The sequence below is a fragment of the Neodiprion fabricii genome, chromosome 3, assembly GCF_021155785.1.
Source record: "Neodiprion fabricii isolate iyNeoFabr1 chromosome 3, iyNeoFabr1.1, whole genome shotgun sequence".
Classification (NCBI taxonomy): Eukaryota; Metazoa; Arthropoda; class Insecta; order Hymenoptera; family Diprionidae; genus Neodiprion; species Neodiprion fabricii.
Genome location: NC_060241.1, coordinates 6,974,838 through 6,992,197, shown reverse-complemented (window position 1 = coordinate 6,992,197; position 17,360 = coordinate 6,974,838). Strand labels below are relative to the sequence as shown.

The 17,360-nt window shown below is 38.4% G+C and overlaps 1 protein-coding gene across 1 annotated transcript in view; it reads left to right on the top strand.

The window, feature by feature from the left end:
• LOC124177752 (A disintegrin and metalloproteinase with thrombospondin motifs 7) overlaps positions 1–17,360 on the top strand; it is a 56,168-nt gene that overhangs the window by 21,877 nt on the left and 16,931 nt on the right. The window contains exon 3 of the mRNA XM_046560521.1: positions 5,738–6,072. Coding sequence (XP_046416477.1) covers positions 5,738–6,072 — 335 coding nt within the window. The remainder of the gene's footprint in view (positions 1–5,737; positions 6,073–17,360) is intronic.

The following is a 17,360-nucleotide window of genomic DNA, read 5'->3' as shown; positions in this document are numbered from 1 at the left end:
AAAATTAATCGTTACGGCAAAATTGTAGAAAATAATTGGCTAAACGAAATAAGCCAAGGTAGAGTGGAATCGCTCGAATCTGATGGATTTTTCCTAATTTTAAAACAATATGAAATGAAAAATCCATATGTAAGCTATTGATAATAATATTAAGATTTTTTCAGGCAGATTGAAAGGAAGATGAAATTTATTGATATCCAGTGTGCGATTATTAGTAAATTCATCTGAGAAATGCATTTGACAAGGTATAAGCCTTTTGTTTTTCCTGTAAAGATATTACCAAGATTCCAGAGTCGTTACTTTTCAAACAATTTTAAATTTATGCCCCAAGTTTTTCAACAAAAAAATTCTACCGAGTTACCGCAATTGGAATTGAAAAGCTCTCAGAGATTTTAATCAATCTTCTGGAAACGTTTAACACAGATTTACTTCCCTCAGTCACAGAATTACTTATTTTCTTACGCTTTTTAACCGGCGTTCTAAAATTCATTCGATAATTGTCACAGAATATTCTAAACCGCTAAAATTTTTTTACATATAGGGAACTAAAAGCGGGACTGAAAGCTACTTTCTCATATATTTTTCAACTCAATGTTTCCACTAAGGGATTCCGCATTTGCAAGGGTCAGAAGCTGGGTCGCAAAAAGCACCGTTTCGAACCGGCTTATCCAATCGTGCTACAATTTTTACGAAATACTCTGAAAGAATGACGATTCTGCTTTTACAAGCCTGCCAATATTTTCTTGGGCAACGTTCGGCCGCTTTGACGAGACAATGAGCGGATTGATGTCCATTCAATCGAAGTTATTCTTTTCCTTCTTGTCCCTTTCCAGCTGTACGTGGTCACCTTTAACTTTGACTTTTTCCAGGTAAGCTCATTGTCAGTCTCTTTGTGCGACTTGAAAAGTTGCCCAGGAAAATCGAGCGGCGTCAAAACAGACGCGAGTTGTCCAGAGTAACGAAATTTTCGCTTGTGCGATAACTTTTACACAAGCTGAAAACCGATGCTTGAGAAATCGAGTTGCATCTTCAAAAACAATCAAATCGATTCGCAGTGAAAATTTCTATTTCACGCTTTTGGCAAAATTTTAACGTCTGATCGGTATGAAAGTTTGAGAAATATAAAGGCTGCACCAGTCGTAACTAATTGTAAGTAAAAAGTTGGAAATCGTTTTATTCTATACAGTCAAAAGTGACGCGTATGGCGAAATCGTGCTCGTGAAGTTTTTTGTTCATCACGTTCATGATTCGTATAATTTTTAATGACATCAGGCCGTGGTACTTTTAGTCTTAACGATTTAATTCAATAACTTTATATGTTAATTCGGTTTCATTTTTCGTGAGGCAAGCGGCTAGAGTCAGACCATCAATGACTCACTGAGTGAAACTGGTTTCTGTGGTAACTTCTGGTCTCGTCGATAACGGTTCGGTCACCATTTGAAGATTTTTAATCAGCCAGTCGTCTTCACCTTCCTTTTTCACCTTTTCACCTTATTATTTCTTTTTCTTCAACAGCTGAATCCGCGCCTTCTTGATGTACCTACCTACTCTTTAACTCTCGTCTTCGTCAATGTTTGAACAGGATTGACAGTGCAAATCATACGACGAACAGCGTTAATATTCCAATTCCCAAAGCTCCCTCGCGCTCTGTGGACATATCACACGTCTGAATTCATTTCGGGGTATTCGAGTGAGAAGATTTCGCAACTTCTCTCCGTTATACCTATTATAATGAAAGGATATCTTTTCACAGATAATTACGCCTAGCAGAGAACAATCTTTCGGTGAACACTAGAACCGAAATAATTATTCCAACTCAATGACACAGACTTGATATTCTTTATTGTATGTAAAAATCCTGATCACGTTTCCTGAATCATTGAGAAGAATTTGCCTTCAAGCTTATTGTACGAACACTAATGACCTCAACGTTAATGTCGCGTGATATTCTCCATGGTAACTTTTTCCGATCCAACAAAAATCACTTTTCGAAACTTATCGTCCGACCATGTATCTCATGGTTTAATTCTTGGTAATTGATGATTTCCACACCAGAATGACTGAGCATGTTGAGGTGTTTGTTATTTAATTGGGTCTTTCTTATTAGCGTCTATTTCTTTCTTTTTTTTTTTAAGTCTTCTGTAACGAATCTGTGCGCCTGAATAAACAGTCTGTCCAGACCAGGAGCGATCAGCCGATGGCAATTTTTTCCTGACCGAATTTCGACAACACGAGAGCCGATCGGATCTTCAAAGAGCTCTTAGAGTCCAGGCCGGTATCAAATTGATGGTCGAACGTCGATCCACACGACAGGAGAAGGAGATACGATCGATTGTTGCCCGCTTGCTGTCGGTTGTTAATGCTCGTCTGTACACCGTATACCTATATACCCATGTATATGCTATATATATATTTGTGCACAACGGTCCACTGATAGAAACGTTAGTCTTGAACGATACCCAACTGTGGGAATCAGAAGTCCACGCCGTCAAAATGAGCATTCAGCCACTCCGTCAAGTGGGTACCTACAGACCAGCCGCCATAAGCGATGCGACGATAATCACCTCAATCTGTACTTCCGTCGAGGTGAAGTGTTTTCGTCATAAACTATACGAGCGATAGGAGGGAAACATGAGATCATTTCTCACACCGCGATGCAACCATTTCCAAACATATACATATATATATATATATATATATATATATATATATATATATATATATACTTGCGAGAGAAAACGCGGTAACTTTGCACGCTGAGTGACCGACTGCGCGTGCGCAAAATAAACGAAATCTGTTGGGCCGCTAGGCAGGGCAGCCAACTCACTCGGAACCGGGCATAATTGTTACGACGACTCGAAACGGTCATCAGTCATCGATCAGTCCGCCAGAAAATCTCACCAAGCTTTCCCAAATCGCTACATTAACTATTTGAGATCTGCTTGACCGAAAAAAGTTTACATCACCTACATAACCTCCGTATGCTGCGATTGACAAATGAAACTTGAGGTGGCTAACGTGCAAAAAGAAATTCGAGAAGGTTCGCGCATGCGCGGTAAGTCAAGTTTCATTATTTTCTATCGGAATGTGTTCTGGAAAGACTTTTCGTACCAAAAAAGTGAAAAAATTAAAACCGTTTTCGAGTGGCGATATATTTTCCGAAGCAGTTTGACTTACTTATAGATGTCTGCTGAGGGATTTTTTACTTCCCATTCTTCTATCGCAACCGCATGCAATATATCCCCTTGGAACCTATAGAGTATGGACCTTTCATTTTCGCGCGGATTGTGTGTAAATGCGGTAATAAATAAGTAGTGATATACGCTCGGTGGGTATAAAAAGCGGCGTGCCGTTAAAGCCGCTCGAGTCTACGGACCGAACAATAGAAATGATCCTATAATCCGGTATTTATGATTGCGATGAAAACGATTGGCAAGGATAAGTATAACCCGGTTTCCGAGGTCTCCTCGCTTATACCGGCCGACATCTCGTGAACGTCACGAAAGTGATTCTTGAACGAGAATTCCTCACGATCTCCGCGAGAATGTCAACGTTTCTAAAGCTATGGCAAATCCAAGTCACGTATGAGACGAGTGAATAACTGTGTGCTTTTCGCTATTCGTGACAAAGATGTCAACAGGTTACACATATGCTTTTCAAAAGATGCGAACGACTTAGGGAGTTTCGGATTATTCTGATTCACACTCGTTGCTGAAGTTTCGTTCATTTCAAAAACGGTAAATTTCACAATTGTATGAATGAATTGATCAAATTCTTCTGCAGCACGATTTACAACAAAGAACGATTAAATCAAGCTTCCAAAAGTGGTATGTGGGAATTCATTTAGTCGGATTTTATCAAAAGTATCTCTTCTCAAAACAAAGAAAAATCAAAAACATCGTGTTCAAACGGATAAACTTCGGTCATTAAGACATTTTTAGATCAAATAACCTTCCGATTTCTTTTTTTGATTTCCGAACCAGAAATAAAGGACAAATGTGAAACTATGTTGGAACAAAACTTGATCCATTTAAACGATATTCTCTGAATTTTCAGAGAACTTTTAATAATAAGTTATTCCAGTTGTTTTGATGTATCAAATTACGGTGGTAAGGTTATATTTCACGTATAACGCATTTCAAAATCCATCAATCACAAATGAAGTGCGAATAAATCACTAAGTGGAGCAGGACAGTTTTAGGCAAGGTTCCCCGCAAAGTTTTGACTTTCCGAAAGTTGAAGATGGTAGAAAATTGATGTTCGGGTGACGGTTCATCAATTGGGAAGATCGAGGAAAAATTGAGTCAATTTTGGAATCGGTGTCAATTTGGCACGACGGTATCAATTCGACGTCAGACAATGAGCAACGACGTGTTGCCTTTTAATACGACACGGGCGTCTCTCGTGCCTCTGCCTGCCCGGCTGGTTATCGCGAATAATTCATCACCGAACGAGTCAACCGTACAGAGCAATGTTGACAAATCACCTGAAAGTGTCCGCTTACCTAATTCATCACAGTCAACGTGATAGGCCTAATAAAGCGGTCGATTGATAAAACAGCCTCAACTGACGCTCAGTAAGAGCGATTGCAATACTTTCGCACCCGAGATTATACTGCCAAGGCTTGAACATCGTTATTAGAGTGACGATCGATCCCGGGTTTTTTCCAAAAAACAAACTAAACACCGGAAACATTCTTCTGGTGCCATTTTGATGGTGAAATCAACGGTACCGGAAAATTCCTCCGCAGTCTGTGATCCAAAATTTTGTAATATGTTAAGACTCGAGTTTCTGAACCACTATGTTTCGAAAAAACGAAGTTTTCCAGGCTTCAATCTTCATTGAAGAAGTATAAATAATCAACGTACTGTAACGAACTAATAAATTGATAATCTGCAGTATGAATCGTTAAAAGAAATTTAAAAATCTGAGCAGTTATTTGAAATCCAAAGAAATAACATTAACCATATCCTCCGGAACTAAGGAATTAAAATTCAGAAATTATGGTTCGTAAGGAGTTTTTCGAAGAATTTGTATTTTTCGGTTTGTAGACACATGGACATAATTGCTATGCATCGTAAGTTTACTAAACATACGTTTTCACATTCCAAGTAAACAGTGGAACATGCCGAAGGAATATATTTTATTTGGCGTTTGAGTTATTCCGAGCAACATTTTTAGTATCCCACTACAATGCACAGTAAAAATCACCTTTATCTTACTTTTGTAAGTCACAAATTTTTTTGAATAGGTTTTCACGGGATTAAAATGCCTGTTGCACATAAAATGGTACATCACGTCATGATTCTTAGATATTCGACTTGAAAAAGTACAAGAGCCGATAATTTTCACTATATCCATACCTCAAGAACGAAATGTCCGTCAGAACTCAACACAATCTTACAACAAAGTTTATGATTTTAACGTAAAAAGTCAATTCGTTGTATTTTTCGTTACATGTATGTTACATCTAAAAAGCCTAGTCACTCGTCGTTTTCCTAGAAGCCATTAAATTTGCGGTACCAAATTGGGCAAAAAACGAGACAATCATTCTACTACCAAGGCATAATTTCTTCGAGATCATCCAAAGTCAAAACCGTTGAACCTGAACGAGACTCAAAGTCAGCTTTAAAGTGCGATCGAAGTCGAGCCGTCGATCCATCCCTTAGTGATCGAATCGGTTTGAAAATCAAGTGGTAAATTGATGCGGTATGAAAGGTGGGCGTTTTAATTCCAGGCATTTATACCCATGGCGAAGCCATTGACGACTTCGACGTCGCGACGCCGTACAAAGTGACCCCAAGTGGTGAACTCCTGTCTCACAACGTGACGCACCATCACGACGAGGATGGAGCTAAAGTTCACTACCGGATGATGGTTGCCGGGTCGGAGTATCACCTCGACCTGAAACCTTCCCGCGGATTCATCTCCCCTGGGCTGACTGTCGAGCGCCGGAAGAGGGACGTCCACGTTAGACGGCCCCCGAGAAATCATGGAAGCAAGTGTCACTATCGTGGCGTCATTCGAGGACACGAGAATTCTCACGTAGCAATTTCCGCCTGCGACGGACTGGTAAGTCTGGCCTTTTACTTTCCGCGCCGCGAGGCGTTGTTCTCTTTATTGTTTTTCATGGTCTTTTTGCCGGAATATTAACTCCGGTACACAGCTGCACTCCTCTTGCGGTTTCTCATTCCTGAAATTCGTGTCTTCTCCCCAAAAAACTGGACGAAGCGTTGTAACACGTGACGTAAATCTACTCACCGAAGGTCATGTAGGATGAGTCTGTGGTGAACCACAAAAATATCGTAAGGAATGGGCTGCAAATTTCCGGAGATCCCCGAGTCGTCGTACTTTTTTATACTTAGTTTCGAGAACGAGATTTGCGGTTAGAGATTCTTCGAATATAAAAATCTGTATTCATACATGAAAACCTACCGTCTTATTGGAAGCTGTGAATCAGGTCTGTTACGCAATTATACAAGTACAATGCACGTTAAACTCGTTGCGTCAACGCGTTGATAATTGAATGTTAAATACTGTTCACATTGTGCAATGCGTCGCGTTTGTAGAAAGAAATATAATGACATGTCTAGTGTCCGAAAATTTGAATTAAAATTGAATGAAATGGACTGAACTGGAATCATCATATCGGTATGTGCATTTGGTTTCACTATGTCTATACCGAGTAGAGTACTAAACTAAAGTACATAGAAAAGTAGGATGAAATAACTTTCGAGGACGATTGCATTGTTGATCGAAATTTCGACGATCAGAGACCCCTTTTACAATAACGTGAAGCAATGCCTCAAGGTATGAGCTCACGATAAATTGCGCTCTGCGATGAGCAGATTTCCTGGACCCGACACTATAAGATGACTCCGTGAATTTGGTTCCTATTTGCAAAGATCTTCACCCCTATGTAGAATAGTTGGATCCAGTAAGTCAAAGTCCTTAAAATCACTTCGCTGACGCGTTGTCGATCTGTCTTTCCACTATACATGCAGAATGTGCCAGGAATAAAGTAACAGCCACTCATTGTGATGGCGTGGCTTTCGGCATCGAATCATCGCAACCCAACCAAGAACGGCACATCACCTAGATTAATTGGCTCGGTGAACAATCGGACTGCTTAGCTTCCAAGGCTGGCACTACGACTTTGTCCTTGAAGCGAATCGCCCTACCCGCTAATTACAGTGTATGATATAAATTGGGTTCGTTGATCTCACGGTTGGATTTTTTTCCTTGGCATGTAGTTAGCTGGGCGCATAATTGTGCAATAGACCATTTCAGATTAGAAAAGTATTTAGTTTCTGCTTCAAAATGGTCTGAGAGATTGTTTTTGCCAAAGTGAAATTCCTGCCAAGGTATTGGATTTTTGGATCAAGTCTAATAGGTACCTCATTCGAAGCGCATCTTTCCCTTTGAAGAGTAACGTGCAAAAAATATACTGATTTCCGTTTCTTCGTACAGTTTTCTGGAATAATTGTGTGATTACGGTTTATTAGTTGGACAGACTTAATCTCAATATGCGTAATAACATCAAGTATTAGTAAAACATAGTAACAGTTGTATTAACGTATTTGTCTTTGTGGACTTTATAAGGTATATTAGGCTTCGATGCTTCACTTTGAATAGAAAATACACATACAACCCAAATTTTACAAGTACTGGATTTTTGGTTGCTCCGACTTAACAAAAACTGTCATCATTTTTGAAGATACTTGAATAATCTACACTTACTATATCAATGTCACACTCTACTGAAAATGATTTTGGAAAATTACGCAAGGAAACTAAAGAATAAAGTATGTTTTTCGACATATGTTATTTCAATACGAGAAAGTCAGATGTCTGAGGCACTTCTTAGAATTGAGCAAAAAGTGATCATACACTTAACCCTTTCAGTTTTACATTTTACAACTCAATATTCCAGCCCGAATTTTGTTACCCGTGGGTTTTTGGCTTCGTTGATCACAAATCTATAAATGTCGGAATTCGATAATTTCCATATCCAAAATGGCCGATCCGATGTGGTGAATATAAAATCGAAAAAAACTATCAAAATTCGATGGTTCCGACTAAAACTTGTTACTCCATATTTTAATAATCATACGAAGTAGCGAAGACCATTTGAAGTTGTAAATAAACTGTGATGAGGTTGGGTAATTTTTGAGGTGGGACGCTAGGCATCCCACTGTGACCGAAAGGATTAAGAACAATTTTTTTGTTTAACCGCAAAAACTAACGTTCAGACCTTGTCCCAGCAAAAAAGAAACTGTATCACCCTAATTTCGCGATTCGGGCGGTGAACGAGGATTCATTTTGCATGGACTGGGTCAGTGCGATCACGTCAGGACCTCACGCGGCGCCTTGTCTTATCGTACCTTGATCAAGGATGCGTCTGTTTAACGAGTCTATTAATTCTCAGAATGATTGCTACGCCGATAACCGACGTCGGTGGTCAGCAATCCAAGCGGCGAGTAGCAAGATGATGCGTCTTTTGCCCGGCGAACGCGATTTCTGCCCGATGCTTCTTCTTCGAGCGGTCGCATGAACGCCGGATAAAATCGCTCCTCGGAATACGCGTTCACTCAACGCGAGGCATCTCTGATTCGTCGATTTGATAAACGTAATTACATAGAACTCGAACCAGTTCACAAATCATATCGTCCTCGGCTAAAAGCATCTGGGTACGTAAATTCTTATACCGGCTATTAAAATCCAACCGACTGGCTCGTTGTCATTTTCTTGGAAGTATAGAACTCGAGCTCTTCGTCATTAAATTTTTTTCCTCACATGCGATCGTTTTTGTGTTAGAAGATTGCTGATGCGGCTGTTTTGTTGCGACATTCGACACGTTGGTTCAAATTTATGGGTTTTTCAGAGTATGTGTAAGGAAATGTAATTCTGCAATGAATGAATAATGTTGACTTGCCTAAAACGCGATAGTTTTTATCATTTTTATGGTCACGATCAAATTTTTAACGGCTTATCTTTACATTGAACGAAAATTGAAGACGATATTCTTTCAGTCGAGGCGATAATATTTATTAACCATTCTTGCGGGTGTGAGATTTATTACGACAAAGAAACCTCACTCTTTGAAAATTTACCAGTCTGATTTGCAATGAAATGTTAACGAGGCATTACGTTATATGCGATGAATAACTCACGCACAACCATTGAGACGCGCTTCTATCTTTTCCAGTTTATAAGAGTATGATTCTACGTTTGAAATCTTGATGGATCTTATTTTTAGCCTGACAGTTATTGTCTATTCGTGTTAAGATTCGATGTATCCAGAAATGGGTTTGACAATTTATAAGTAGACTTCTAATTTTTCATTCGATGGGACAACCTTTTGATTTGATTCGAAGAAATTCGTTTTCATCACTTGTGACGTGAAATGTCATATCTTGACGTATGATAGAATGAATTGTCGCTATGAATTAAAAAATTTTCACTACAGTATCCGACATGTTTTGGAATTTTCTCGAAGCTATGAAGCTTCCAAATGTTGAAATTCAACAAGTATTTCGATTCTTTTATTTGACTCAGTTTAACTTCCACGACAAATTTCAATTCATTCAAAGTAGTTGATGGTTTTAGGGTCTTTAAATTACGATTATCTTGCACCTCGAAGTGTCTTTATCGAAAATTCACTCACCGAGAGAACCAACGCGTCATTAACCAAAACACTTTTATAGTATTATATTGTGCGAGCTGAATTATAAATACAAAAGTGCAAAATATCAAAGATCGATTGACCGAAAGAGACGAAATAAATTGCGTATCACTCGAGGCACGGCGAATGAAGATACAACTATTGCGTTCCAAGTGGGCTCGATGGTGATACATAAATTAAATGAGTCAAGGCTGACAAAGTGACGGGCAAAAATGGCTACCTGTAAACGGTGTCGAGTATTGGAAACAGGAATTATTCCTGTACTCGATTCGAAAAGGGATAAAAATCAGCGGAAAAATATCCTCGGCGTATCAAATTCCCGGCATTATTACGGATCGTGGTTAGCGGGGAGTATTTTCCGTTTCACTGCATCAATATTTCATCTCATCAACGTCAATTCCTTCCCGAGAATTGAATCCTAGAGTCAAACTACGCTCAAAAATGCTAGCTTTTCGACCACACTGGCGAATAGTTGTCAAATATTATAACGAATTTGCACCGAGAGAAATTTTTACTTCCGCTTACCGCTCAGTCTTTAAATATTTTCATTTTTTACCACAATCGAAAAATATAGTTCTCGGTACAAAATGAAAATTAGTTTTCTACCTGTTACCAGAAAGTCTAGTATCTGTTAGTATTCTTTCTCGTTACGATCGTTGTTACTAGATTTTCTTGCAACTGTTGCGAAAATTTAACGCTTGTGCAGCAATAAATTGATGTTAAAGCCTTATTCAACTAAAAAAGTACAGTAAACCGAACAGACTGCTTTTGCGTTGAAATTACCAAAAAAAGGATCGACAATAGCGCAAAATGGTTACGCGTACCTCGTTTTTCGTAATTCCAACAATATTCAAACAGTTTTATTTACCGATACCTGTTTTACTGAATATTTCATAAAAACGGTGTCCAAACGAATCTCGACCACTCATAGTGTTCAGAATTTCTTAATCTCGTACTTCTATGCTTGATTAAAATCTGCATTACCTGTTCGAACATGAAGTTTTCTAACTTTTTGTAATTTCGAAAAACTAATACGGATGCATCAAAATTGAACTTTGTGGTGAAAAAGAGTCTGCAATTTTCCCTTGACGCGCATGCGAACATTTATCGTGTCAATTCGCATATTTGACGCACACAATCTCGAAACCATGATACACTGTCGGTTTGAGAAAATCGCTCTAAGGTCCCTGCGATGGCAAGTGGAGGAACAGGTTTTCACCGCGGCAAGTCGAGAGTCGAGACGGATAGGAATATGTGCGCGTATATGTGAATAGATATAGTATACAGTTAGCATATAATTACGGATAATTATTAATCAGCACAGGCCACACGCCGGTCCAATTAACGTAGGCAGAAACGTCACTCGTAAGATCTGCAACTTTAAGCGTTGCGTATATTATATGCGAATACTGGCGCGTATGCAGCGCGAGTTAATCAATTAGACGCGTTATGGTGGAAAAGTTGTAATAACGTGCGTATTAACAAGAAAAATGGATCGGCACGCGAGGATTCCGTGAATCAGGGGCTTTATATTCGCATATTTTGTTACATTTGCGTTGCATTTTTCACGAATTCCACCTCGTGGGATTGAGACGTCGATGACGATTTCATGAAGTGCACATTCGGAAAGAGGATAATTATGATACATCTCGCGAAATAGCGAAGGTTAACGTGTTTATAAATTTTGGGTTTCAGAGGGCGAAATGAGCCGCGTCTCGTCAATTTGTCATGTGATTCAAACGAACCGAACTGTTATGGCTTACTCGTGATCGTGTCAGACTTTTTTTTTTTTTTTGAATAAATTTACGAGATGGTGATAGAGAATGGAACAACGAAATTAGCCATATATGAGTCACGTTGAAACGTTTTTTCTTCGTAGAGTTAAATTCGCCACCTACGCTCTTAGAAATGAGGCATTATATGAATTTAAAATCTTTCGCGTGTCAGATAATTCTTGTGTTGAAATGGCTCCTTAGTTCATATTACAGTTACGCATTATATGATTATTTAGAACGTGTCAAAAAATTTCTACAAATAATTTTAATGTGTACATATTTTGTTATTTTCTTGATAACCCACAAATTATAATTTATTGCAGGTACTGTTAAGTTTTTAACTACACATTCGATCTGTCGTAATAATATAGTTGAAAAAAAATAAATAAATAAAAAAAAGAAATTGACACGTGGAACTGAGAGTATTATTCATACCTCAATCGTGTTCTGGGAAATTATAAAAAGATGTGAATGTTGACCGAATATTTTACATCCGTCTGAAAAAGGTATAGGTGATTGAAAAAATGCATGATATAAAACAATTCTTCAAATTTGAACAAAATTGAGAAAATTACGTAAATGTCTATCATAGTGTCGGCAGGTGAATTGGAATGAAAAATTAGTTTGGAATTTTTGTTAGGAAAAAATGAGACAAAATGATCATGCTGCCAAGCTGCACGTTCTCAAGTTAACGATCGTTGGAAGATAAACGGAAAAAATAAACAAAAATAATTTGTATCGGTCGACTGTTGCAAAGTGATAATTTTCCGAAATGCAAATTGTCTAATTGTTACCCATTCGCTCGTAAATATCACTCGCAGTCCGTGTTTCCCGTCTAATCGTTACCGATAAAATTAATTTATAGACTGGCAGGACATGCACGAACGATTGTGACGTGATTAGCGAGCGATTCTAGTCTGTCGATAACGGCGCGGTATTCAAACGCCGGATTTTAGCGCAAAAAGAGGGAGTCGCGATTAAAATCCACCGTCCTGTAGCTTGAGAGTGGCGAGTTGGTAGCATGGAATAATGCACCGCCCACATGGGAAGTACCGGCGACGAAAATTCTAATTCTCGTATAAATCACTTGCTCAGCAGGAAACACTTATCGTCATCCGTATCGTGACTTGTAAGTATTTCGGTCCAGAGGCCAAAATCTTTTCATCGATCCTCTGTGAAATGTATGCCTGAAAGGAGCTTTATCTAATTGTAAGTCATACTTTCATGCATCGAGAAAAACGATCCTTAGCTTCAAGTTTTCGATTCACCAAAATCTTTCGAAAAAAGTATTTATCAAATCATGCCTTGATTGAGATGAAAGAAGAGTACAAGATTCCCTTTATCAGTCTTTGGAGAAATGTAATTTACAAAACATCGTTGGTTTATGAAGTGTCATTCGAATCGGACTAAAAACTGTTTGTATTAGTTAATTAGTCGTTCTTTTATTCGTAACTTCGAGTTCCTGTTTAAACACGTTTAACCTCAAGTTGTCGACGAATATATCTTTTTTCCCTCTTGGTGTTTACGTTTGTTTCAATACCTTCTTACGGTTAAACGGTACATTGATTCTCCGGTTTGGAGTAGAAGCACTGACAAATAACGGTAAAAAAGATGCAAAAACATCGATAAGTCATTATGAACAAGCTATTATATTACAGTTTCATTTTTCGTTAATACATTTCTTTTTGTTACGTTGCCAATCGAAATTTTTGTAACAGCAAAGGCGGGATAATAGATATAGTATATCGATAAAGAGAAGGGTGAAAAGGTGAGTTGAAAAAAACAATAAAAGAAAACGTTCTGACCAATTATGAATAGATTGGAACGTACATTTTTCATACAATAAACTTTATTTTGTTGGAAAACATGATAACTTTTTATTCGAATCGAAAAATGACAGCGGCACATTTCGACCTTTCATTTCTCAAAAAAAACAAAACCGACAGCAACCAAACGATCAAGGGTGGTGAAATTCATTGAACTCCAGGTGGAATTTAACGATAAAAATTCCTGTGTCCTTGAAAAATACGTCTTCATAATGCGTTGGTAAAATTTGTCACGTAGATTGGGCGTAATACAGTTTACGTGAGACAACGGTGCGGAGATATAATAATAGCAATAGCAACAATAATAAGGGGATGAGAACCCGGCGTAAATAGCGTAGCGTTATCCTGAATCAGGTTGAATTAATTGAACGAGGTAGTGTGCGAAACACAATCGTGGTACACGAGGAGGTAAATCGCTTTCTGGAATCTTCTTCCGCGTTTACGATAGATATCTTGGGTTCCCCCGGGAGCTGGCTGGGTATCGCGTACAGATACGCAACACTGCAGGAGAGAGTCGAGCTGTTCACCAGATAGTGCGCCACCTCTCGCCTCGGTGAGTTATCGCCTAGTAAAGCTTATTAGTTCACCCTGACACAAGCGTAATACAGTGACGTTAGGCAGAGTGCAGACTCCTGTTCGCTCAATGAAACGCATTCCTCAAATATAACAGATGTTCGCGAAGTTACAAAACTTACCGACTGAGCATCGCGAGAAGTGTTACCAATCGTGGTCACTGTACAGTTTTAACCGGTTCACGTTTGTCACGACAACTGAAAAACGTAATTCTGGAAAAGTTCCGGTAAATCTCTCGTACAGATTCTATGACAGATTTGCAAAGTTAAAAAACTTACTGACTGAGCATCGAAAGAAATTTCAAATTGGACTCGCCGTATAGTATTTACCGGTTTCCAGTTTCTTACCACAGTCAAAAAATGCAGTTCTGAACTCGTTCGGGAACAGTACCAGAAAATCTAGTACAGGTTGTATGACAGGTTCGGAAAGTTGCAAAACTTACCGACCGAGCATCGAGGGGGATTCCCAGTTGTGGCCACCGTACAGTCTTTACCGGTTTTCATTTTTACCGCAACCGAAAAATACAGTTCTGAAAAGGTTCAGCAGCAGTCTCAGAAAATCGAGTGCATACTCGTTATCATTTTTTTTCATTACAGTCACTTAGTGGTATCCAGTTATTAACTCCGGCTGCCTACTGTGGAATATGTTCACAATCTTGCGACGATGTTCCATTCCGAACTTTTGATTACTCGTAAAATATTCTGCTTTACGGAGATACGAAAGTGAAGCGAACTCAGCCGAATACACTGCATGACAATCATTAATAATACAGGGAAGAAATTTTGTCTTGATTTGCAGATTTTTTCCATATTTCTTCCGCACTTCACGTTTTGAATAGAAAACCTGAAAATGATGAGGAACATTAATATGGACCATAAAATAAAATATCCAATTAAAACTTGTAACGACGCTCGACAAAACTTCCTGACTGCAGTTTTCGTGCAATGCATAAATGAGTGTCTCCAATTTATAAACCTCAACATACCGTAATTATTCTGCAACGATTGTTGAGCGAAAGTTCAAAATAGCCTCAACAGTAACCAATGTAAAAATTGAGACCCCGCGGGCATGCTTGTTTTCGAATTTGTTTAAAAAAGAATTTCCTCCGTCTGAAACACATTGTACACAATTCGAATAAAATAATATGCACTTATCACAATCCATCGGTTTTTTGCGAAACGTTAAAATGGAAAAGAAAACGAAAAACATTTGACAGCGAGGACACTGTGTCGTAAAACGTTTGTATCCGGTGTATATCCCAGAGTCGAAATTAATAAGCCGAAACGAAACAAAGTAAAATGAAGCAACAAAATATGAGAAGAGAAGAAAAAATCTCCGCATTGGGGGTTGATATTGTTATTATTATTTTTTTTATACACAGGCGCATGAAAATGTATTGTTATAGTATATCACGGATAAAAAGAAAAACAAAAGGAGATAATTCTTGGGAAGATGATCTGCTGCACGCAGATTTTATTTACGATCAACCTGGAGGGGTAGTCGTGACCTATTTTTCCATGGATATAAACGCCTCCTAACCCCTCCCGTAATGCGTCACTTCACGTATAAATTTTAAACCTAAATTTCATACATTACTCCGGTAATATTTCACGGGTCCAGAGCGTTCGTTGCATGTTGTAGTCGGTCTTTATCGACTGAGTAAAATATCATTTACTTGGGCTATTTTCATAGACCATGCATGATTGTACCAAAATGGTCGCATTCGGCACAATCTTAAAGCTATGTCCAACAGAAATACAATCAACACGTGACTATTTTAGGCAAAAGTAAGATCAGATAATGTACCCCTTAAGAAAATTAATACGAGTAATAAATATGAGAACACATTTTCAAAAAGTTTTTCAACATTATTGTATTGCTTTACAATAGTCGATTTGCTCTGATAAATGTACGCAATAAGTGATATTTTGCTCAGTAAGTAAAAGCTGACTATGTAAGCATACTCCCAAGAGGATGGCCGCTTTACTCCCTGGGTAAAGAAGGACTGTAGAAACCTCTTAAAATGTCTTATAGTTGAACGGAAAAAGTCGAACCTCGTTCAATTTATATGCGATGTCAACCATAAATATGAAAAAAAAAACATTTATTTCACGTAATAGTAAAGCCATCGAATGCAACCATGTAATTGGCTTACGACTAATAGTAGAAATAAAAGTCTAGCGTTATTCTCACACGAAAAAAGACTTCTTTCATATTCTTGCTCATCATTGTGAAGTAGAATGGCGTAATTTGTAACATTTTCACACGATGAAATAGTCAGAACGAGTAACGTTTCACTCGGTCGGTAAGGGCGGATTATCGCATCCTCTTAAGATGCGGAGCTTATTTGTCTAGTACGTTATAAAACCACCTGAAAATTCTAACGTACCCCAACGCCTGGAGGTTCGGCACTTATATCTTAGACGCATCATGCATACCCCCGCCCGCGCCGGATACAGTGCGGTTATTTCAAGATTTATGGGATACCGGCGCGGATGCGGGCGTCATGATATATTTTATGGATAATTATTTCTTGAACGGCACTTTTGACGCCGGTTTATTTATCGCCTTTAAACGCCGCTGCGTTGTGCGAGCAGCAAGCTCATATCGGACCCCGATGAGGCACCGTTTCACTCACGATTTATACCGTTCTTTAATCAGTATTCGATACAGAATTGTTTAGAACGAAGGGTGGGAGTGGAATTAAAAAGGATCATGCAACGCGGGGAATGATGATTCGAATAATAATGTATCAAAAATAATCGAACGAGTATCGTAAAATCAGTATGACAAGACGTGTGAAATGAAATTTCTGACAATCGGGTGATCAAAATTTCAGATTTTATTTTCTTCGCTAAGAAATGTCAAGACTGATACGCAGAATTGCGAAAATCGAAACTATATTATTTTTGTCACCTAAAATTTCAACTGATTCAAGTGAAAATGAATAAAAATTGAGAACTGTACTTGCTCGAATGTTCAATCGAGAAATTAAAAATGCGATAATTCCATATGTCAAACTCAAAATAAACAAACCCAATTTTGCAAAATTCTTAAAATTCCCTATTTTTATTTGACTGCAGGGTTTCACTTTCTGCAACATCGATTATTTGTTGAGCTCTTGTTGCTGCAGCACTTCCAATGTTTGCATATTTTGAACTATTTACAAATTGGCTAATTATCTGTACATTTCGCGAGTGAAAATTATTTCTCTTTTTGAGACCGTGGATTTGAATGATGTTAGATTTTCCAAAGCCTAGACGAGATTTTGATCACGTAGAAAAATCTAAATGGGTCCAATGCCAGCCCAGTCATCTTTGAAACGAGTCTGAACAATTGCCAAAGAAAACTAATTACGATAGTCCAAAAGCAAACGGTGTTAAACGATATTCCGATAATCGTATCTATTTTAGCAAAACGGCTGTCAACTGCCGAGAGAGGTTTATAATAGTGAAACGGTCTCCGGTTGTGCGGACATTATCTGCAAATAGTGGCTCGCCA